Source organism: Anopheles coluzzii, chromosome 3, assembly GCF_943734685.1.
Source record: "Anopheles coluzzii chromosome 3, AcolN3, whole genome shotgun sequence".
NCBI classification, from domain to species: Eukaryota; Metazoa; Arthropoda; class Insecta; order Diptera; family Culicidae; genus Anopheles; species Anopheles coluzzii.
This window is the reverse complement of record NC_064671.1, coordinates 21,769,099-21,793,839: the sequence shown is the minus strand read 5'-3', so window position 1 is coordinate 21,793,839 and position 24,741 is coordinate 21,769,099. Positions and strand designations below refer to the sequence as shown.

The 24,741-nt window shown below is 41.0% G+C and overlaps 1 protein-coding gene across 4 annotated transcripts in view; it reads right to left on the bottom strand.

The window, feature by feature from the left end:
- LOC120956599 (dual specificity calcium/calmodulin-dependent 3',5'-cyclic nucleotide phosphodiesterase 1-like) overlaps positions 1-24,741 on the bottom strand; it is a 267,302-nt gene that overhangs the window by 191,176 nt on the left and 51,385 nt on the right. For all 4 annotated transcript variants that reach the window (XM_040378213.2, XM_040378217.2, XM_040378218.2 and 1 more), the window contains one exon: positions 23,680-23,728. In XM_040378213.2, the coding sequence (XP_040234147.2) occupies positions 23,680-23,728 (49 nt within the window). The remainder of the gene's footprint in view (positions 1-23,679; positions 23,729-24,741) is intronic.

The window sequence follows — 24,741 nt, the reverse complement described above, 5'->3', positions numbered from 1 at the left end:
AGCAAAGCGATCGAAAAAAAAAAACTGAATGGTAGTGTTGTAATGCTGTGAAGAGGGGCTCTTGAAGAGGTTGTTTGTATTTATTTATTTTTTATTATGAAATGAATAAAGTTTTAAATTATATTGCAGTATCAAAAACACCAATTAATCAAAACTTAACAGAAAGATAAAGCAATAAATGCATCGAAAAAATCTATAATTAACAAAAAGTTAATATAAGTATAATAATACTTTTTATCATCTGTTTTTAACAATTTAATCTCTTCTACTAACTCAGTAGCGTAGCGTTACATGATGAATAACGATTTTTGATCATTATTATTATTATTATTATTTAAAATATCAAAATTTGTGCAAAATATCGAATTTTCGTATGTTATTTTAGCTTATTTTTATCAAAAACTACCAAAAATCTAGAAATCACTAAAACAATCGAAAATGTATCTGGAAAACAGATAAAAATGCTGATCAACTGTATAATACAGAGCAAGGGAAGTTACAAGGCAAGATAAAATACTCGTAACCATATTATTCATTTTCTTTATAATTCAGATTAATTTCATTCGTTATTCATTACAAATAATATATATATATATATATATATATATATATATATATATATATATATATATATATATATATATATATATATATATATATATATATATATATATACATATATATATATATATATATATATATATATATATATATATATATATATATATATATATATATATATATATATATATATATATATATATATATACATATATATATATATACATATATATAAATAATGTATATAGAGAATATAAATGTAATGTTGAGACGTTATTAACCGTACTTTTTATATTCATTTATTCATTTATTCATTTAATTCATTTATTTCATTCACAGTCTGCCTTAAAAATATAAAAAAATATAATAAAAAAAATAAATAAAAAGTAAGAGAAAATCATAAACTTATTAAAACCAAGACAATGTGAAAGGAAGTATGAAGATAAATTAAGATGATGGATGAAAGGAAAGCGCACGAGAGCGGAAAGAATTTACCGAAGAGTTAAAGTCAAAGAGATCGTGATAGTAGCTAACCCATCTGAGACAGGACAGAAAAGAACCTATTGCCCGAGATGTGCAAATTAAATAAATTAAATAAGCAACGTTTTTTTTGTTTATCTAAAATATCAGTCGCTTATCTTGGAAATAAGAATAAATGTGACTACGGATTGTAACTTTAGCCAAGATCGGGATTTTTCGTGCAATCGAGGAGTGGGATTGACGGATGGATCGACACAAGACCATTACAATAGTGTCCTCTCTCTTAAATTTAATTAAAAAAAACATGGAGTCAATGAAGCAAAAAAGATTATTCTGAGACCCTCCGAAAGGGTCATCAACAGAGCAAAATTGTATTGAATATTAAAAACCATGGATTTGGTCCAACTTTTAATATTTTACTTAAACCTTTGTCACCACATACTACTACGTATGATATTATATTTAATACTACGTATTTAATACTTCACATATTTACCTAAGTAGTTTTAAACATAATATTTAAGGCTTATGGTTCACTTTGACTTCATAACAACTCATCTTAAATGCATATAATATTCGCTATTCCTCATTCCCACTTATTAGTTATTAAAGGCAATACAGAATGTACCTAAAATTGTGATTATGTTTTTCACACTTCATGACTTGCTAGCTGTTTGAATTATCTCACTACGTTCTATGAAAATATCATACATAAACTGAAACCTCATATTTCTTCATTTTGATTTGACGCTATGCTATGCTTCACTCCTGCTCATGTTCAACGATATCGCCCTGCCGTAATAGTTCAACAGTTAAGAAATTTCTCATTAATTTATTCCCCTTAAAACAAAGCGCCCGCAGAGGAATTCCGAAATTATGCATTCACGTTTCACGCTAATCAACGGCAGCGATAAGCTTTACGATTCCTCGAACAATCCTGCCCATACTACCCTGCCACCCGCTACACCCCGAAGTAGTGGCATTTGATTTCATAATTTCGTTCGCTAAAATTAAGCACGGAATGTTTTGCATGCAAAAGCGACGGCGCTCATCTCACGCGGCTAGAAATAAGCTCCCACTAGTGGCTAAAAGTAGTTTCACCTGAAAATAGCAAACCCTCAGCGGGGAATGTGGGTCCCCACCTCCCACGGGGAACGGTGGTCCAACTTCCAGCTTGGTCAGCAAGCCAAACCTACGCAACTCACAACCCCGGAGCGGAAGGAAACAGGAACAGACCGAAAAAAAAGGAAAAGAAAGGAAAAGAAAAGCTGGACCGGAACGCTCATATTTCAATCGTCGTCGCACGGAAACTTTTGCTTGACATCGACATGCCGGGGCCGTTGCGTTGATGGTCGCAATATGATAAATGAGTCATTCCTTTCCGTGAGGGTTGGTTTTTTTTTGTCGTTGCTGCCATTCAGTGTTTCTAGACGCATGAATATGGCGAAATTGTATCATTACTCCACAAAGTGGGGATCCCCGTTTTTAGTTGTGCGTTTTACGTTACTCTGCTACCTGACAGAGGAATGTGAAGGTGAAATTTCGTAACGACGCATGCACGATGAACTTTCCGCAAACATTATGCTACCAACAAAAAAAAAGTTCGAGATGGTCGCTCAGCCGCGCACATTTTACGCTGACTAACCGTCCCGCTCCGCATCAAAAGCCTAGCTCGGGCAATGTGTTGCTGCTAATGTTGCGCTGGGCCTAACTTTTCCCACCGGTATTGGTCGTACAGTTTATCATCGAGTTGCCTCTTGTTTTTTTTTTTTTTTTTTATTGTACTGCGCCATATGATGTTTACTTCCTTTTTTTCTTTGGGACGGAAAGCGCACCGCACAGCAGGGCAATATTCCAACGAGCAGAAAAATTGAAGGTTTCAAATGAGTGCTTTTTAATTAAAACATCACGCACAGACAGGAATGGGGAAAAACGGTACAAACATTGCAGCTTACACAGCGTGCAAATTAACAGCTCGAAAGCACAATAAAAGAAAGAAAAGAAAATCACAGAAGCAAAAATAAACCCAAACCCATCTCACGAGCAAATTGAAAAGGTAAGCAAAAACAAGGCAACAGAACAACAAGCACGTAACAACGGCGATAAACACTAAAAGCACAATGGGGTAGGGGGTATGGTGCATTGAATGCTCTCCGGTTGTTGCTTTGTTTGAGTGGGCAATAAAAATGCTAACTTCATCCTCGTATGCTCATCTCATTTCGGCCATTCCATGGTGTGTGAGTGTTGCGTTGCAGCAGCAGCAGCAGCACACAAAACATTAGGCAGCATCGAAAGCGGTTTGTCATCGTTTCGGGCACATTAAATCCCGGTGAAAGTAAGGCAACAAAAGCGTTGTTTTTAAAGGATTGAATATATATATATATTTTGCTGCCACCATATTTCACCACACACAATAGTGCTTTCGATCGATAAAGCGACAAACAAAACAAAGCGCCAAACAAGCCTATTGATCATACGCTTGTGTAATGCGCACCCATACACACCGAGAAAGCGTTGGCTTTTTCCATGGCCAACTGAGAGATTGTCTATGTGTGTGTGTGTGTGCGAGTGCATTTCGTTGAAACAATAAGCTAGATAAATTGCAGCACAACACAATCCCAACCCGGGACAGAGCAACAAAAATGATGCAACGCGCATGAAATGCATTTCGTAAATAATCCACTTCCGCTTCCCTCCTTCTCGCCCAATCTTGCCTTGTGCCCCGACTCGTTAGTGTGCGGGAACTTTTCACTGCTGTCCTTCTGTACGATGGCACGGGAAAGCTTTCTCGCTGCCAACCTCTGCCAACCAACGATGGAAACGATGATTTGTCTCCTCGACGAAGCGTCTCGATTTTTCATTCCTACACACACACACAAACACATGCACACGCTGGCATTTCACCTTGACGCCATCCATTCGCAGCGCTGCAGTTACTGCTCTGTTCTCCCACACAGCATCCCCCGATAGATGGTTTGTAAGTTCAGCTCTGTAACAAAACTTTTGTTCCTTTTCACGTTCCCACTCGTCATTTCCCCTGAGAATTTCCCCCGCTGTGCAGCAGAGTTTGTATTATGCATGAATAGTAAGTGGAGACATTCCCACACAAGTGTACTGGCTTCTGTATCGATTTATCAGCGCAAGTCCGGGCTAGTGTGTACTTTTGGCAAGTCGGCACTGGCACATGTGCGAGATGGAGATCGATTTGCTCGCGAGCGGGAGGACAGAAGAGTAGAAGGAAAGGAAGAACAAAACAAGACGGCTAACTGCCAGCTGTTTGCATTCTGTGTGTTGCATTTGGACTGCGATAACATCTCGTGCGCAGTGACTGATCCGGATTGCAGTTGGGCACGTTGTAGCGATGGTAACCAAAATCCGAGGAGTGTAAATTATGTAGTGTATAGTTACATAGAGAGGATGCTTTGTAATACCATTTTTATACATTTAAAGCAGGAAAAATTTCATACAAAAATCGAGTTTTCAGCAAACGATATTAAATTTGAATTGTTTTAGTTTTGCAAAGAAAAATCTGTAATGTAGCCTTCAAGTGAAAATTAATTATCATATGGCCAAATGTTAACTTCTTAAAATATTTTTAGCTAGCTACTAGCTTCACTTTCTTAACATTTTGTATTTTGTTTTGGTAAAATTTTGTTTACAAAAAAAAAATGGGGACATTTATTTCATTAATTTGTACATTGTTTTTCATTGTCCTTTCCTTTGAATACTACCATTATTTTCACAAATGATTTTTATTCGAATTTTACTTTTTTAGTTTGCGCGCTATAAATATTAGACGTAATTTAAAAAAATGTATAATTTGTTGGCCTTGTTTGGTTGTTCTACTGAATACATTTTTCTTTTTTTGTAAAAACTTTGAAGAACAATGTCATTTAATAAATTAACTGATTAATTTCCTAATCGCGTGTAACTGCTTTATGCAAATAAATAAATAAATAGTAAAGAAATCATTTGACCAATTAGAACCAAGAACAAAAAACATTGTAAAAGAAAAAACAACAACTTATATAAATCTACAATTCAACACTGACAAACGGATTTGAAACTTAAAATTGAAACTGTTTAAAGAGCCAAGTTTTATAAAAACAATCAGGACAGGGGCCTCTGAAATTCTGCAGCCTCCATTTATTCGCAAATAATGATGTTGAGGACCATTTTAACGAGTAAATGGGTGAATGTTTTAGTCTTATTGTGGTACGAAATTACTAGCTGCAAATATAAAATTTCCTAAACTCTTTTAAAATGAAGTTTGAATTTAATTTTGAAATAGTAAACCTTTACATTTTGGCTGTATTTGACAAACGGGTTTCAATTAGCAGACCCCTGATCTGGACCGCCAAAGACATATCACATATAAGGCTTGAATGTTCTATTTGGCATACCGTCCTACGCGGACATGCCGGCCTATCAGGCTTTCGAGACTGAATTCATTACCACGCAGCTTGATTGTCAAATCCTTGCTATGGGGGGACGGTCCATTCTAAGTTTGAACCCATGACGGGTATGTTATTGAGTCGTTCGAGTTGACAACTGTACCACGGGAAGGCTTGAAGGCTTGAATAATCTCTTATATTTTGACGTTTTAAGAGATCACAAATAACCGTTTTAATAGCTCAACTACAACATAAGAAATCAAACGAAAAGACGAAAAAATCTGTAATACCTTTACAATCAGCAGAAATTATCTGTTGTATTCAAATTACTTAAACACTAATACTTTATCAAAGCTCTCAACAAAGCTATATAACAGTAATTTTAATTGGTCCTTTTATTTTTTACACTCCCCACCCTGAATGATTCAGCAACAAACGATGCACATTTGCATGACACACCGAAAGTAGCGGGGAAGGATCGCTTGCGATAAGATCGCTGGTACATCCGTGTTATAATTTTAAGCACCACCCCTCCCTCCGGTTTTGCCCCATCATCCCATGATATCATGACCAAGGACGTCATTAGTCTTCTGCTCGGTGAAACAATTGCCTTCAAATTATTTGTACCTTCATTAGCATCAACCGTCCATCGAAAGTGCAATCCTTTTAGCTCGCCGCTCAAGCACCCCGGTTCGCTGTGTTCCCGGTTCATCCCACTCGGTGAACTTACACACACATACACAAACAAAAGTGGATTATGTTGTCGGAAGCAGGCACGGGGAGAAACAAGAGCACAACGCTGCCCACAAACACCCGTTTTTTTTGCTGCCAACAAGCAAGGTCAGAAAAGAAAACGATCTCCGGGCAACACAAACAACAGCAACTACTACTACCAATACTACTACCAATACTACTGGTACTACAACTCGACCACAAACAAGCACCATTGCCCAACCAGTCGCTGGTCCTACGGCGTGTGAAAGAAAATGGGAAAGAAAGGGAGGGGGAAAGGCCACACGCGGAGGAACATGGAATTTCATTATCATTTATGCAAATGAGTCGCAGACGAGTTGGTTCGCTGAGAAATTTCCGTGCCGCATAAATTAGGGATCAATTTCGATTATTCCCATTAGCACACGGCGGGAATCACCTTCACCTTCCGCTGCCCTCTTCTTTCTTCTCGCTTTAGTTCTTTTACTCCTTTCCCACTTCCCAAACCAGCTGTAAGGCCCCCAAGGAGACATTCCTGGTTGGATTGTTTTCAGCACTTATTGCTTATTGCCAGAGGGCTTCCTTTGGTGTTCTCCTTTCCCTATTTTTCGCACACACCTTTACCCAAGGTCCGGTTTTTCGTCGGAAGTATCGATCGACGGGCAGATGGATGGATCATCTCCACCACCATAAGAAGGATGTCCGGCTTAACGTTCAAGCTCAATGCCCAGCTGGTGTTGATGGAGATTTAGCTTGACTCCGGTAGTTGCTATTTGGCCAGAGTGCTGATTTGACCCCTGCGGGCGATGAAGTTAATTATCGCGCACCTTGTACCGCTTGCTTGGCTCGCCTGCCCGGAGGTGTTTTGGGTGGAGTTGATCCAACGCGCTTCGCGTTATAAATCAACCCCGCCTAATTGAATAACGGATACCATTTTGCACCGATCTGCATTATGAAATGCGTTGCCTGAGGGTAGCAGAAATCATTCAACAAATGACCTTCAAATTGCTTTCGTAGGATTGGAGCGTTTCGTGGGATTAATTAATTGTTTGACGGGGTGAGTTCTGACGGGGTGGCTTACTTTTTTCATATCAGGAAGAACATAATAATAATAAAACAACCAAACAATGATAAGTAGTATTTACGTGTGTGAATAAATTCCCCCCAAAACTCATTTTCTGCCGCTCATGTTGCAAATACCGTTCAGCCATGCCACCACAGGTATTAATAGCAAGAGCTACAACGAGATCGGCTCATGAGCTGCCAATGCTTTCGGCATCCTGCCCCGTGGAGGGGGCCCAGGGATGGGCAGCTTAATGAGATTCGGTAATGGATATTAACGAGCTTCGGTCGGACGGCGGAGCGAAACACCGTGTGCGTCTGGATGACGTGACGCGTTGATGAAGTTCGGTACTTCTCGGGACATTACGATAAATTCGCAACGCAACCAGTCCTCCAGACCAGACGCACTATGTACCACCATTATCATCACCAGGTGGGTCCGAGCGTCTAGGTCAATGAGGGATCGTTTTTATTCGCTGCCTTGTTGCTGGCAGGCAACATGATTCCCTTTGCTGCCATCAGGCACAAACTGCACCGGTCGGGCTTTACCGACAAGGTGAACATATCGATCGAAGGCAATGGTTTTCAGTTTGGTAACGCGCCCATCACCCCAAAAAAAAAAAAAAAAAACAAAAAAGCCGCGCGCCATTAACCTGGATAAAATAGGGGGCAGTTTGGGCTGCATCGCAAGCTGGTGCGATTAAATTTTGTGCCATGTAAGCTAATCCCGCAGCGGGCCAGTGGGAACGTTCCGGAACGGTTGCTTCCTCCCGAGAGAGATTTCTGCGCGAGTTCTGTCAATTTCCGTCACAATAATTAAACTATGAATATTTCACGCGAACGTGCAGCATACTAATCCGTGTGGTGTGCGAGCTTTTGTGTTCGATTCGGCACCATACATAATCTGGTCCCGTTTTGTTTGAGTGGGTCTATTTATATGAATGAGAGTTCGGGAATTTATTCGGGTTTTATCTACGAGTGGATGGTTTGGGAGAGCATTATGGATTGTTGGTACTGTACAGGTAGTCATGTTGTAGGTATGTTATTTATTCTAAACAGTATTGTGTATCATAACTAGATTCATACAGCTCCAGACAACATGTGTTGTCTGTTTAATTTCATGCAATAGACTTCGCAAAGGCTTTTATTTTTGGAGCCTTAGGAGATTAAAAGATGATGTTCTACATGTATAAGTGGTCGCCAATATAAAGTACAGGGTTTCCCACGATTTATTCGTTGGTTCCCATCAACTTTTGGTGGGTTCCCATATTTTTTTGGTGCGTTCCCACGATTTTTTGGCCGTTTTCCAGAATTGTTTGTTCCAATTGTATTGATATCCAATCGGAAAATATCAATAAATTATAGAAATGAACCAAAAATCTATGCGATACGATCAAAAAATCGTAGGAACGCACCAACAAATCATGGGAACTGACCAATAAATCATGGGAAACCTTGTATGGGACATCGTGGCTTGGTATTTCTTCAAGTTAAGATAATGTTTAAGTTGAAGTTCTCGGTGCTTAAATTTGTAATTGTGTTTCAATAAACCTGTTTTGGCAGTTTGTTGTTTGTAATATGGTGAAGTGTTGTGTTTGCAGTAAACATTCCACATGCAATAATAGTTTCTTGTTCGTATTACAAAGTTTAATTGACAACCTATGTAAGAATTAAAACAAGAATAGACAGGGTTTCCCTAACCAAACTGATTTGATATAGTTTATACAGATGCTAAGGTTAAAATAATTGCTGTGAAGAAAATCCGATAAAAATTGAAACAACAAGTTGCCCCAGTTCCAGAACCAGCATTAAAAGAGAGCTCACACCAGGAACAAATATTTAAAGGAACAAGTAGGTAATGGATTGGATGTTAAATGGTAGTACAATAAAAGTAGGAATATAATCATTGGGTTGAATTGTATTATCAATTGTAGCAACATGTCATTTTATACTCCAAAACAACAATTTCATTCACCTTATTTAGCCCTTCCTATCTCGATACTAATCAAATTGTAACATAATAACATTCACTATAACTTCAGTCTAGATGGGTAGAAGCACGATATCTGTCTTATTCTTTACAACGAACTCGAAGCCTCTGGTCGTGTGGATATCATTAGGGCTAAATAATATTAATAACGTGATATTATTTTAAGAAACTTTATACAATATTTTAATAATGATCATAAATTAAATAAGTGTTATCCTGATAGACTTTTACAATTTGATATAAGAATGACAAGCAAAGAAACAAAATAAACATCTGCATCGTCTGATCTGCATCGATCTGCATCCCAGCCTACGGTGCGTGATGAGTACGTTACTAAAACCTGATGGAATGTGTTATTGATCTGTGCGAGAAATCAATCTACCAACTAAATCAAGGCCAACATACGTCCCAAATCCAATCGTCACAGACAGCATTTGATCATCAAAAATATTTCCTAAACCCAGCACAACTCCCCTCCATTCCAACGTGCTTACCTTTTTTGGGCTATGAGCGCACCCCGCAGCAACAAACGGTAAAAATCAAAATCAACATTCTACCCCAAAACGTGTGTCGAATTCAAATTCGCTACTTTGTCCGTCACCCTAAAACCCACTTGTTGAAGCACTGCAATTTCTCAAACTCGCTACCCGGGGCCGGGCTTTATGACCCATTTTCGAATTGCCTCTTTCCTGCCTGCCTGAAGCGTCTCGGGCCGAAGGCGCTTCCCGAAGAAGCAAAAGCTTTTTATTGCATTTCATACACTATTTCATTTTTGTAGCCTTCGCTACACCGGTGAAACCGAACCCCACGAACCCCCCGAAGCCAATCTATTACGTTGGCAAATCATTTCACGTGCACTTCAGCAACCTGGATCATAGGACGGACGGGCAGGGATGGCAAGCGGATCAGCGACTCAAAGCACGGTGTTGCCAGTGCGCAATGGATGCGCCGTTTTGCTCTCGCGAGCTGATACTTCAAGGACACAAAAAGGACGCCGGGGAAATGTGTAACGAGAAAATTTGACCCTTTCTTTGCAAGCTCCTACCCATTCGTCCGAGGCAAACCGAGGCAACGACCTTGCAACGTGCTCAGGCAAATAGGAAGCCATTGCAGTTTTGCTTTCGTTACTCGCGTGTACAGTTCGTGTTTTCTACCTTTGCTTGGTTGATTTCTCCTCGTGTATCCTTGTGACTGTTGATGGTTTGCCGATCACGCCCCCGGGAGAGGGCCTGGGAACGTATCGGTTCATGAAATTTGAATGAATTCTTGATTTTCGATGGAAGCGAAGCGGTAGCTTAGCGAAGCGGTTCAAGAATCAATTTTGCTCAAGTGAGCGTGAGAGGAGCGTCTAAGGTCAACGGGATGGATTTCCATCCCGGGAGGGGCTTTGCTGTTTTTGGCAACAGGGCTTTGGGCTAATAAGATTTATTAGCTTCCAATAAGGAAAGAATTGGCTTGGCCGAACGATACGCAGCAGCCGATCAAAAGGAAACGGTAAATAAAAACAAACCATACAATCCGATAGGAATGCTATCGATGGATCGAAGGACTGGGGCGGCCTTTCGCCATTGTTAGCAAGCAATTCCTTAGGGGATTAGCTTTCCATTTAATGGATAATGGCATTCCAATTGTCAAAAGAATCAGCAAGTTTTCAGCGGTCACTTTTCAATCGTATCCATTCAGTGTTGCTCCATCATCATACATTCAACCGTACATTGCTTGTTTCTTCAATAAGTCTTCCATGTGGAGGAGTATAATTCCACCTACGAATGAGCCGAACTCGTTTGTTTGATTGTATTATTTGTCGGAAAAGGATTTCGACATGCGTTCGAGCGAAAGGTTATTTCCGGTAACGAGCCCAAAACCGGATGTCAGGACCATGTTGCTTCAGGTAAGCAAAACAGGGGCGCAATTGGTTCCGTTAAAGCGATCCTTTATGGATCAATCAATCCAACGCAAACGTTACATGGAAGCAAATGATTTAACAGAAAGGCTTAACAAGAATAAAATTAATTTCAACCTTTTGAAGCTGATAGACAAAGGGAAAAATTGTGATTTTGTATGAATGTTTTTGTTTAGATTTTAATGTGCTCGTTTGATTAATATTCAAATATTATTCAAATATTATGCTTTATGCTTCATTTAACGATAGATTAAGGTATTATTGAACATTTTCATTTTATTTTTTCTCGTAAGAACGGCCTACTTACGGCCTAGTTACGGCCTGGACTGTATGATGTCATTGAAAACAGTCGTACAACATGCTTTAAGTTGTCAGAATGTCCCTATTACTTATTAAAATTATCTGGTAAAAAGCACTCATTGACACGCTAATTATTATCACAGCAGAGAATATCCAATCAAAAGTATAAAGGCATAACTCACCTAAAAAAATGATAAAATTAAAATATCGATTGTTGATCCAATTGAAGCCCTGCCATTCCTCGAAAACCTTCACCACGGTTTATTGCATTAAAAAAAATAGAAATTTTCTGCATTATTAGTAGCAAACCACATTTGACAAGGTACTGTATCGAACAGCCATCGAACCAACCATTTGACAAGCACAATACGTCACGGGAGGGATTTAAATAAGCGCAAAGCTGTTTAGTCATGATTTTTTCAATGCTTTCCCTTCTCTTTTCCGTTTCCGATTTTCCCCTGTAAAGGCAAATACAGCAGGCAGTGAGGTAAACAAAAACTCATCCCGAAATGGATGCTGGAAAGGGCCTGTCACAGCAGAACGACGGAACAGACAGACCAAACCATGAGCTTGTTGAGTGAACCAACCAAGGAACTGGCCCGGGTAGAGGTGGGGAAGGGAATTTCCAACAAGACACAGGACACCAGTCACGTGAAAAGATGTTACAATTTTTATCCCCTCCCATCCCATCCCATCCCTCAACAGCTCCCAGCCAGCACGTCATCTCTTCTTCGACAGACTTGTTTATTTGCAGCGTACACTCAAGGCAACGACGATTTGCTGTCAGCATTTGCTGGCAGATCGATTTTTGGTTTACACTCCCTCGATAAGGACCATCTACCCTCTTTACTCTTGCAAAATCTCGCTTCTCGGTACCCTCACCGCCGTAGCAGTTTCCCAGAAGTAAGCTCCAAGCAGTACTATCAATTTCAAGCACATCCAAAAAACTCCAACAGCCTCTCGCAAGCGCACACAGTCCGGCAGTGTGCGGGTTTTTGGAGCAGCTCCTCTCCACCAACCACTGCCAACCACCGCAGCGTGTTGTTATGTAGAACGCTCCCTTCCTTTCGGTAGCACCATAATTTCCCCGCCCGCCCAAAGCCCACAAATCATCCAGCCCGCTCGGTCGTGGTTCGTGCGCCGTTCAGCACAAACGAGCTCAAACGCTCTTGTCGACGAATTTACAACTTTATCTTGCACCAAATTTTTGCTGCTCCACCGCAAACTGGTCTGCAAATACAATTACGTGCACAACAGTGCAGTGTGCCGTATCGATCGGGTGTCATGTTGTTGGGGGCGGGCTCAGCGGGTCGGTTGTCCTGTCGTACGACGATGGTACGATGAACCGAACCACTCGGTGCACCCGAAATGCAGTTTTTGAAATGTCTATCCCTTGCTGCTTCCCGCTATCCTTCTGGTGCTGCTTGCACATTTGTCGCCTGATCACATCCAATCATTTCTTGTGCAAACACAACCCTTTGCCACGTAAAATGGGAGTTCTATTCCCACTTATGTCCGACCCCACAAGCCGACCACCCCACAATAACCAGTTGCATTTTTAACTGGTGCGGCAAATGTGTTTTGGGGTACAGCTCGGCATGGTACGACACCGGACAAGCAGCACTTTTATTGCAGCAATTGACGTCGAGGGAAAGTGGCACCAGCACCAGTTTAACTTCTGCTGGCCCTAAGAATGTATTGACTTTTTGATTGTCTTTTTTCCCTTGTACAATTGACTGCTTTTTTGTATGTGTGTGCGCTAGTTTTGTGGCTCCCGGGAGTGCCATTTCCCGAGTGAAATCATCTGTTGGCTTAAACTATTTACTCACCATTATTATTGGACGGTCAATAAATTGCTACCGGAGCTTGGTTTGTGTTTTTTTTTCGATCTCTTTTAAACCATTTAGTTTTCCTTTCTAGCTGCTGCTCAATTTGTAAAAGCATCGGTTGATAAATGGGCGATAGAGAGAGAGTTCAACTTTCGGAGTTTTTACAGCTGGTTTGTGCTTGTTCAACAAACAAGCTGTATTGGACGGTGTGAAGTTCAACAAGTCAGGCACTTTTCGAAATGGTTAGAAGGAGATCATTACGTTTAAGGAGTCATTAAATTGCTAAATTGGTGATGAATTTTACATCGAAATGTTAAGGGCACAGTAAACTGAATGAAGTGCAATTATCGCGGCTTGATGTTTGTACTGAATTTAGAGTGTTTTTGGGTATGAAATAACATGAAATAACAGGCAGCAAATGTTTTCATAGTGTTATATTTTTGAATGTAATATCGTTTCGCTTGAACAATACTTGATTTTAATAATTCTACACCCTTTCCGCGAATAAAATATTAATTTTACTATAATTTTTAATTGATTTTAATAAGCTACTACTACACTATTCTAAGAGTTTGTGACGTATTAATTTATAATATTCATTTTACTATTTTGAGCTTATTACACACATTGTAGTAAAAAAAAAGATTTTAAATAACCTTAATGAGATTTTTGTTGTCAATAACCTTAATGATCATTTGCTCCTTGTATATTTTAGCCAGAAAGCTGAAATTTCAGCCTGTTCAGTGGAGCAATATTTATCATCCCGGTTGCATCCATCTGACAGCTACGGTCCTCCCTAATGGAAATAATAATTTTCGGAGATACATTTTAAAATCGTTTTTCATTTCTTTACCAACCGAACCAAGCAGCACCACCGGACTCACACAACTCTAAACGAGAGCAACAAAACATCACCCCACAACAAGTAATAGGGCGGGACGAAACCACGCACAACATCCATAAAACCATAAAACTGGACACCAAACCAAAACCTATTCTAAATACGTTAAACCGAGTATGCCCGGTAAAAGGCTAAAAATACAGGAAGCAAATGTCCTGAGAGCAAAATGTCACACCGAAGAAGAAGAAAAAGAAGAAGAAAAGAAGAATAAAAAGAAGAGGAAGTAAAAGAAGAAAAAGAATAAGAAGAAGAAATAGAGAAGAAGAAGAAAAGAAAAAGAAGAAGAAAAAGAAAGAGAAAAAGAAGAAGAAAAAGAAAGAGAAAAAAAAGAAAAAGGAAAAGAAAAAGAAAAAGAAAAAGAAAAAGAAAAAGAAAAAGAAAAAGAAAAAGAAAAAGAAAAAGAAAAAGAAAAAGAAAAAGAAAAAGAAAAAGAAAAAGAAAAAGAAAAAGAAAAAGAAAAAGAAAAAGAAAAAGAAAAAGAAAAAGAAAAAGAAAAAGAAAAAGAAAAAGAAAAAGAAAAAGAAAAAGAAAAAGAAAAAGAAAAAGAAAAAGAAAAAGAACAAGAAAAAGAAAAAGAAAAAGAAAAAGAAAAAGAAAAAGAAAAAGAAAAAGAAAAAGAAAAAGAAAAAGAAAAAGAAAAAGAAAAAGAAAAAGAAAAAGAAAAAGAAAAAGAAAAAGAAAAAGAAAAAGAAAAAGAAAAAGAAAAAGAAAAAAAGGATAAAGAATGAGTCTTCAAATACAATTTAGAGCAAAAAATACATCACTCTAACTGAAGAATACAACATTACAGTTGACACAATTATTTGGTGACAAAGGAACATAATTCATGCTACCGATTATCAGGTTCGTCGCCCCTAATCTCGAAAAGACGAGTCGATACTATCGGAAGCGCTACACAAATTATTTATAATAAAACTACTGCAATTTTATTATGGTATTGATTAAACTGCAATTGATTAAAATATAATCTCAACATCGCATCAATCGAAAAAGCTTTCAAAATGTCCATCAATGCTTTCACCTAACGTTCCCGTTTAGCACCCCGAACGACCTTTTGATTAACTTCGCAAACTACCCATTACTGTCACCGTCTTGCACTTGCACAATCCATTAAGCCTTCAATGCACTTATCCCGACCGGTCCGGTTTATTGGATTGACTCCGGCCACGCTGCCAGCAGCAACATTAGCTTTCCCAAAAATAATACACCATAATGTCATCTAAACAGCGATGCCCCGCACTGCAAGCACATTCACTTCGATCGAGCGCGACCATTTTTATCCACCGGTAAGATATTTTTAGTACCCGTACACGTTCCCTTCCCAGGCTGTGTGTATGCACCGATCTCGTGAGAGCTATAAAGCGAGCAGGAGGGAGGAAAACACGCTGAGTAGGATTTATGAACACCACCTGGCGTATTCATCCTCCCCAAAATGGAGGAATCCCTTCCATCACACAGTGCTTTCGGTGTAATGTGACATTCCGACGCTATCGAAGACCATCAGGAAGTGATATGTCTTGCGCATAGGAACTCATACACGAACGTGTGTGTTTTTATGCTTTTCTTGAGTATAAAAAATAACAATAACAACAACAACCACCAGCCACCCATCACAGCCACAGCTCAATATCTCCTCCAGTCTCTCGGCCATGCTCTTGACACGTCCAGGTGGGTTCGTTAGGCAAAACCGAGTCGAGTGTACTTTTGTTAGCCTCAAGAACGGGAAAGTCGAGTCGAGTGCGCGACCGAGCCGAGCCCATTTCCCTGAACTGCCCTCTCCGAGCCCGCTCCCCATTGGGCGGTCCCCTCCCCTACGGAAAGATTCATTCTTAGCGACGCAAATGGCTCGTTCTTCTCCCATTCCAATCCCTTCCCCCGCGCCGGTGGAAGCACTTAAGCTTAGGCTACTTTCCGCTAACAATAACAGCCAGACGTATCTTTTCTTGTCTCTCGTCCTTTTCTTTCTTCACTTCGTCCGATTCACTTCCTACTCAAGACTGTTGTTCTAACGGGTCGCTCTCCCCCTCTCTCTCCGCTTCCTTTCTTCAAAGCGTCCGCCGCATCCTTCGCAGCTTCAGTTTTATTGTTCCCTTATGCTGCCATTTGTCGCGTAATGTTACTGTGATCTCTACCCGCTTCCCCTTTTTCGTGTTGTTAAAGGCGCGCTCTTTCTTTCTCCCTTTCTTGTACGGCACGATCGCACGAATCAAGAAATCGCGAGCACGCCCGTACCCACTGTTTTGCCCTTTGTTTCAAGAGCACCTCTGACACAACCGAGCCTTGACACTGGCGGGCAAGGATCTGCGGGGTGGCTTGAAAATGGTATAAAACGGCTCCAAAAGGTGGAAAGGTTTCGGCCGCCTTTGCCGTTGCCCGCTCCGCTACTGGACGTTAAAGGACAAACAACAATCAGGAGATTGAAACCACTCGAAGAAGGGCACACTGTGAGAGAAAGGGAGGTAGAGAGCAAGATTCCCGGCGGACGAGAATGTGCAGACTTAAGGGGCTCGCCCTCGTCGCAAGTTGTGTCAAAAATTCGTGGAAAGTGATGAGAAGAGCGATCTATTTAGGGTGCAAAGGAACGAAGAAGAGGAAGAAAAAACAAACGCCGACCACATTCTTAACGTGCTTTTGGACGATAAAAAAGACTCGTTCTCTCCCATCCCAACAGGAAGCTGCTCCAGACGAAGCTGCTTGGAAGGTTTTTGTGAACAGAAAAGCTGCCCTTCTCCATACAATTTCACATTGTTGTCTTGGGAAGGCTCTTTCCACCACAGGAAGTATGCAGACAGCGGGAACTGAAAAACGCTTCGCTTTTTTTTTGGCAAGATTTTCTTAAATTATGCAGTAATTTGTCCAGCTCCCGTGGTGAATTCGTTTAACGTAAAACCTGATTATCCCTTAACGGTGTTTCAGTTTTGAGCCATATTTGGCCACCGACCGAAAGTGTAGCGTGGTGGAAAGCGTGTTTTGGAATGAAATTTATCACCCACCAGCCAGCCAGCCATGCACACTCTCTCTCTCTTGGTATGTAATAATTGATCCCGGAATGTCGCTCGGTATGATGCAGAATCTCTTCCGGTATCTTGCTACAGACAAGAAGCGGTGCCTGATATGTATCTTTTATGCTCCATTTAACCTCAATACACCTGCGGGTCGCCTCAGAAAAAAAAACCCTTCCCGCTTACACCACGCAAGGTGATCCTTTTGATAGCAGTGGACATTTTCACATCCCGTTCTACCCGCAGCCACCGATGGAGAATCTCAACGACCCAGCGAGGTCGGTTGACCCATCGTTGCATCGAGATGGAAAAAGGTGTACCCCTGGCGTACGGTACCGTGGGGTTTTAGTAATGAACCAATTAGGAAAGGAAGTAAAACTGAGCAGCTGAGGAGGTCTCCTTTGGGAGGGAGTAAAAGGGGACAAGACAGACGGCAAGGGACAAAGAAAAAAAACAGCCCAACTAGCGGATGTACAAGGACACATCGGGGCGCAGTGACGCAGGAAGACAAAAGGAAAATGGAATAGGCCCAGCATTAACACCCGTGCCCGACAACGCTGTGCCGGTTGACGGCCCCAGCAGGAACATAAAAGCCGCTCCGAGAGCTTTTTAATTAAAAAAGGCCATAGATAGTCCCGCACATACCCGGCCCAGTTTCTCCATCCCGCCTGACAGGGAACGTGATATGATCTCTCGCAGTACAGTTCGGGATGCTTTTGGCGTCTACCTCCTTTGGCGAGGTGAAGGTGGGTTTGGCGCAAATTGCATGCTGGGTAGGCTGGCAGTGAAATCAAAGCCGTCAAATGGACACCCTCGATCCTTCGAGGGAAAAAAAGTCCAATCCCTCCGTACGGTGTGATAAGAACGCATTCGCTCGTCCAGGTAGCGAATAGGTTCGTTATTTTGCTCGGTTCTCCGTCCCGATGCCTCCGAAGACTGATCGATTGCTCATTAATTAAGCTTGCATCAGGGACGGGATGGTGGCGGCGAGGGGATTTTCGGGAACAATCTATAGCCCATCATAGCCCATCGTCAAATGCTAATCAAATGCTAATGAATTTGTAACGAACACGAGCGTGGCCAGAAATGGAGAAACTGTAAGGAGCGAATTTAATAATTCAGCCCAATGACTGTCCAATATTTATTATTCAGCTGATGCGTGCTGACGGGTTGTAAAGTTTAATTGTGTGCCTTTTCGTGTTTTGCTTTCTCGTGTGGAGGTTTGATGCATCCATCACCATGGGGGATGTGGTTTCTATTGGTGTTGGTCTCAGTAAGGTCTTCAGTGAAATTGGGCTTCAAGACTTCTCTGAATCGAGAGCAAGATATAGGGGAAAATCATTGGCAATATTCACCGAAGATACATCTGTTTTAGCATACATCGTAAAATAGACTCCGACAAGGGTTTGATTGTTGGTGTTTCATGTGAACAGAGTAGATACATAGTTTAATTATTTACCATACAAGACACCATACAACATGAAATTACTAATTGATACAGGTAGAAAATGCACCAAAGTTCAAATATATTGATTAATGGCACATACAGTCAATCCAGATCATACGAAAAACTGAATGTGTAGCTAGAAAATATATTTGATACAATTTATGTAAAGTTAGATCATTAATCACACGCCAAGGGCTTAACATATTCAATTAAAACAAAGTTTTATTGCTTTAAAAATTTTCCACACGTTTTGAAAATTCTGAAAAGAAACAGTAACTCATAGAATGTCTTGATGCAAGACTTTGCTCTTTGTAAAATGTTTGTTTGTATTAATTTGTGATCCTGATTTAATGAGTTGTTATTTTTATACTTTCCGAAAGGTTCGAAAGGACCATCTGGGTGTAGGGTGCCAACTCGGGAACCATCTTCTATAAATCAACCCCTATAAGATCCTGGCATACGTTGATGATATAGACATCATTGGTTTGCGGCTCTCCTATGTAGCAGAAGCCTACCAAGGGATCGAGCAGGCGGTAGAAAACTTCGGATTGCAGATAATCGAGGCAAAGACCAAACTGACGGTGGTAACATCAGCGACCCTACCAACAACTGATCCAATCCTACGTTTAAAGTCATCCAGGAATTCACCTATCTCGGGTCAAAGGTCAGCAACGACTGCCTGAGAAAGCAGCCAACCACAAATAACCAGTCGCGAAGGACGAAGCTGGGACTGTATAGCAGCTACTCTATATAGCACCAGTACTCACATACGCCTCTGCAACATGGACACTGTCCAAATCGGGCGCAACTCTATTTTCTGCGTTCGAGAGGAAGATGTACAGCAGGATTTTTGACCCCATTCTTGATGTGTGGAAGATCAATGGAGGATTGGTTAGAGTCAAGCGTACGATCTAGCCCGTAAAGTCGTTTTAGTCCGTCCACAAGGACAAGGAGTGGGCGTGCTAGGCCCAAATTGAGGTGCAAGATGGCTTGAAGGCGTCCGCTATTAAGGCCGAGACAACGGATTGGCAGACGAAGGCGTGAGACCATGGACGGTTTTTAACACTCTTGAGTTGTGGCACCGAGTAAGTAAATAAGTAAGTAGTTTTTGTATCTTTTAGCTATCCTCTAATTCAAAGTTTGTCAGAAATACGATAACATTATTAAATGCACGTCAATAAAAGCATGTCAAGGGAATTAAAATCCTAAATTTGAAAACTCACCATCATAAATGTGGTTTACATGCTCAGAATAATCATTTTGATAAATAAATTTATTGTTTATATTTTTCTGGATTAATTTACCTCAATTGAATATAAGATTTTGAAAACAAATAAAACACATCTAGAACACATAAATTCTAAATATTATTCAATTTGATTTAATTTAATTTTCATAATAACTTCCCCAACAGAAACGATCTTCACAAAGCACACACCTACCATCACAGCATGTGTTTGCACCTTGCCTATGCAATAAAACATCGGAATTTCCTAATCAATAGCGAGTTCCGAGTATTTTCTGCTTCTTTCTTCCGATTGCTTCCCTTTTCTTCCTTTCAGCACACAATAATGAATAATAAAAGTGAAGCCAGTTAGTTATTCACTGAATTCATTATTGAACTTCTCCCGCTCCCCATTTCTCACTCGTCCCCCTCTCCACACACACACACACACACACACAAAACGCTCTGTAACCGCACGTCTATTATCAGCTCAATAATCCCACCTTCTTCTTTCACTTACTTTTTATCATTTTTTTGCCCTGTTTTCCCCTCCTTCCCTGCATGCGTAGACTCCAAACGGTGTACATACTTTCACATATTTTGCAGCGTCGGTGTCGTTCGTCGCTTCGAAACCACCCCACATTAGAATTCAATACACCGCCAATCGATCGGGCTGCGGTCAGGTGTATGTGGTCGGTTCGAGCTACAACCCAACACCCCAAACACGGCATGCCGAGGAAAAGGGGTTCACCTTTTCTTTCTCTGTTTCCCCCCCTCATTTTTCCAAAGAAGTATCGGTGAATCGAAAGAAAAATCACTTGTCTCTTCCACTCTCTTTCTCTCTCACTGGTTCCTTTCTTTCCCACACACAGGTACGTATACACGATGGCCGTAAGGCAATTGCCAACTGCGTTCGAAGCCCTCTGCTCGGATTCGATTATGTTGCTCAGTAAATAAAATATTTGCCATCGCATTACTTCACCCGCTTACCGCGCTTTGCGCAACGCAAACGAATGGTACAGCAGCCCAAGCGCAGCCCAACACACACCACAGACCGTACATCATGTCCGGCTGGTTTTCCCTCGGAGGCATCCCCTGCATTCATTAAGTGAATGGCGCATTTATCCTTTTTCGATCAGCATCAGCCGGGCGGTGTACTTATTTCGCCCCTTTCGTCAAAGCTGGCTACTGGGGAAGCTGTTGGCTCTCGTGTGCTATTTATACGTTCTCTCGGTTCTCTTCTTCTTCTTGTACTCCCTTCACCCGCATGGCCTTGAAATGGCAGCAAGCAAAAAGGCAGCGCGGCGCGAACAAGCAAGCCAAGCCAAAACGGGCCGCGAAGAAAAAGGCAAACTTCTTCTGTGTTCCTTCTTGGAAAATGGTTCGCTTTCACTGCTGCCTTACACTGCCTGGTTGCTGTATTGCTGTATACTGCTACGTCCGTCCGTCCGCCACCTCCATTTCTTTCGGTAAGGAGCTTGTGCCGCCGCAGCAAACCGGATTCGGTCGTAAAAATCAATAGAATTAACATTTTCCGACTGGCACGATGGAGGCGCCTGGTACCGACACTGGTTGAGGTGTCCCGTTTCGAGGAAGGGCAAACGATCTTGTTGCTGCTACCGGGGGTTTTGTCCTTTTTTTTTGGCATGCCATAGTAGTGTCCTTAGCATAGTGGTTTTCGGGAAGTTTCAACAGCCGAAACAGTCCGACGAACTTCACACATTCCTGCTGTGTGTGTGTGTCCTGTAAAATCCTTTTCTCTTCCAGGAACTTGCGTGGACTCGTGGCATTGGGTGCCGACTATCGTTCAGCCTGGTGACTGTGGCTGGGATTGCTTCGAATGTGGGTTTGAGTTTGATTTTCTCTCCTCCCCATTTCAACCCCCCTCTGTAAACCGTGTAAAGGAAGCTTCTGACGTGCTGATTATCACTCGCGCGCACCCAAAAACGGGGCAGGACATTGTCCTTCAAGGTTAACCGGTTTCGGCTCAACCCAAAGACCACCAGTTCAGAGTCGATGAGCATCTGGGTGTGTTTGTGTGTGTATGTGAACGTGATTTTATGGTAGTTTTCTTTTATTTTATACTATTTCCCTGTCTTTCTTTTCCCTCAGAAAGAACCGTCAAGCGTTCGAGTTGGGTTCGCTGTGACCGCTCTAGCTTAACCTAGCCTGTCAGGGCCTGTCCCAAAAGGCCCGGGTCCGTCGTTCAGTCTCTTCTCCGCCCGTGGCCGAGAATGGTTTGCAACGAGAACGAGAAGAAAATTACCCTTGTCGCTTGCTGCCGTGTTCCTGACCCGCAATTTGTAGCCTTGGCGGCTAGCATTAGGATGGGGATGGTACATTTTCCGCTCCTTAGGGACTTACCCAGCAAATGGGGTAAAAAGAGGAGAGTAAAAAAAAGAGCCTAGGACAAGATAAATATAAAAGCAAAGCGACTCCACTCCGGGAGGGACTCTGCAGCAAAAATCACACCCAGCGTTGGTTGCGCTCGCCAACACATCTCGACTGGGAAGGGTTGGTTTTTAGTGTTTTCTTCCCACTGTGCTGTACAGCACACCCGTCCCCCCCCCCCGCCACCTGAAAACGGCGTTTCCCCCTTTTGTGACCGTTTTCGGGGAAAGCTTTTTCGGTAAGATGAGCCCGCCGGAGCAATAAATACTGACAACAACAGGATATCGATTGCCGTTTGATGTCCATCGCAGCCCGAGACGAGGACCGGTCCAAGTAGCCTCTGCCCGAGTGTTGCGTTTGGGTTTACTTTATCATCATCGCGTCACACGGATCTGGGTCGCTTTCTGGGTTTGGGGTTTTCGAGTGAAAACCAAAAAAAAAAAAGCAAGCGGAAAAACCAAGGGCTTGGCATCCAAAAAGCGTTCCGTCCCGGTGGAAATAGAGCGTTCCTTTTTTTTTTTTAGACTTTTTACTACCATTCCTTCGTCGTGTCGTTCGACACCTTTGCCGTCTTCTTCTTCTTCTGCTTGTTGTCCATTTTCTATCAATATCGACATTCATTACTGTCTTTTCGAGTGACACAACGGAGACGCAGGCTCGTAAGAGGGGAGACGAACAGCAGCAAGCAGCAGCTCGAGACAAACTTCCGTCCCAGCGTGACACGATCCTTCGCATCCTGTTTTGAAGGGAAATGAAAATCTATTCAAATCGTAATCATTGCATCGAATAGCGCAGGAGTCCAATTTCGGACTGGAAGAGTGGTACACAGAGAGGGATTGAGAGCAAAAAAAAAAAAACAACTTGTAATAGAACGTAAAACGCGTCAATTTTCTCCTCCTCCCATTCCATTTTCGATCGATTGCCCTTTTTTCACCAGCTGGTTCTAATTTTAAGATTGGTTGCTTCTCCAAGAGGATCTTAAGCATATTTGTCTCGGAGTAAATGTGTCAAATATTTCATTTTATTCGAATATACAGGGTTTTCCACGATTTATTGGTTGGTTCCCATCAATTTTTGGTGGGTTTCCATTTTTTTTGTTCCGTTACCATGATGTTTTGGCCGTTTCCCAGATTTTTTTGGTCCAATTGTATTGATATCCAATTGGAAAATACCAATAAATTATGGGAACGAATCAAAAATCTATTAGATACGACCAAAAAATCGTGGGAACGCACCAAAAATTTATGGGAACTGACCAATAAATCGTGGGAAACCCTGTAATTATTAATATTGTGTTTTTGTTTTTAGCTTTTACTGAAGCGTTGCTTGGAATGTTTTTTTATTAACGCCACAATGAACAATGTAATTTTGTATTATCTATGTTTTCGCTGATCACAATGTTCAGCAATTGAAGAACAATACAATCACTGGAAAGAATTTTTCACAAAGGTTTATGGCTATTTTTTCTCAACAAAATACATACCTTCGATCAAACGATGAGTTACCGATCCGTCACTACTCTGATGAACTTCCTGTAATTTGAGTAGAAATTTGTATTAAAATTGATTGCTTAGCACAGGAAAGAAGAGTTTTTTACATATTAATTTTAGTATTGGATTGTTTGAGCTCAAAGACGTATTATTATTTTAATGTTCCTTTTTGAGACTAGCTCAGTAAAAACTTATAAAAGTTAAGTGAAGAGCAGGACCAATAAAATATATAATCGCTTTTACGATCGTTCTGCAATCGTACTAAACCTATTTTAATATTTTAGGAATATTTTTTTAAATGTTAATAAGAACATAAGACATCGAAACAAACAGGTAAATTATTCATGTGGGTAATTTACGGGTTACTACAGTTTTTTTAAGTATTTACACGATTAGTTAGTATCTTTTGAAATTCTGAATGTGCAAAACAGTTTTTATAAAGGTTTATTTTTTATACTTTTGTTAAACTTTTGTGAATTTTTTCTACAAAATTCATTGTTGACTAGAAATTAACAAAATATACTGAGACATTTTCTGAAATACGGAAATAATTCGAATGAAATTGTAGACAGAACAAATATACTTAAACCCACCAAAAGACCCACGGAAGGACCTCCAAAACGCTTCGATTATTGTGCACAAAGAAACCCCGAACAGACCCAGAACATCAAAAGCAACGATTGGGGGATAGCGTTAAAGAAGGTGACGCGTTGTAATGGAAGGTGTAAATCGTGCTTCACTTAAGTAAAACAACAGCACCAACCGAAAGCACACGACACGCGAGCTTGGGTGCAAAAAGCGCGGAGAAACGTTGTGTTCGCACCGTCAACCAGTACGGTTGGGTAGAGTTTCATTTACCATGAAATAGTAAAACGGAAGAACGAAAAGATACAAAAGATTCCGGGCAGGCTCCTGCTGCTGCTGCTACTGCTCATCGAGCCCCAGAAAAAGAGTGAAACCCAAAACACAGAAACGCAGCTTACTCAAGCAAGTAAAGCGCATCAGTTACGCTGACGGGTGAAAATGCTTCCTTTTAAGTGCGTGAGTCGTGCAAA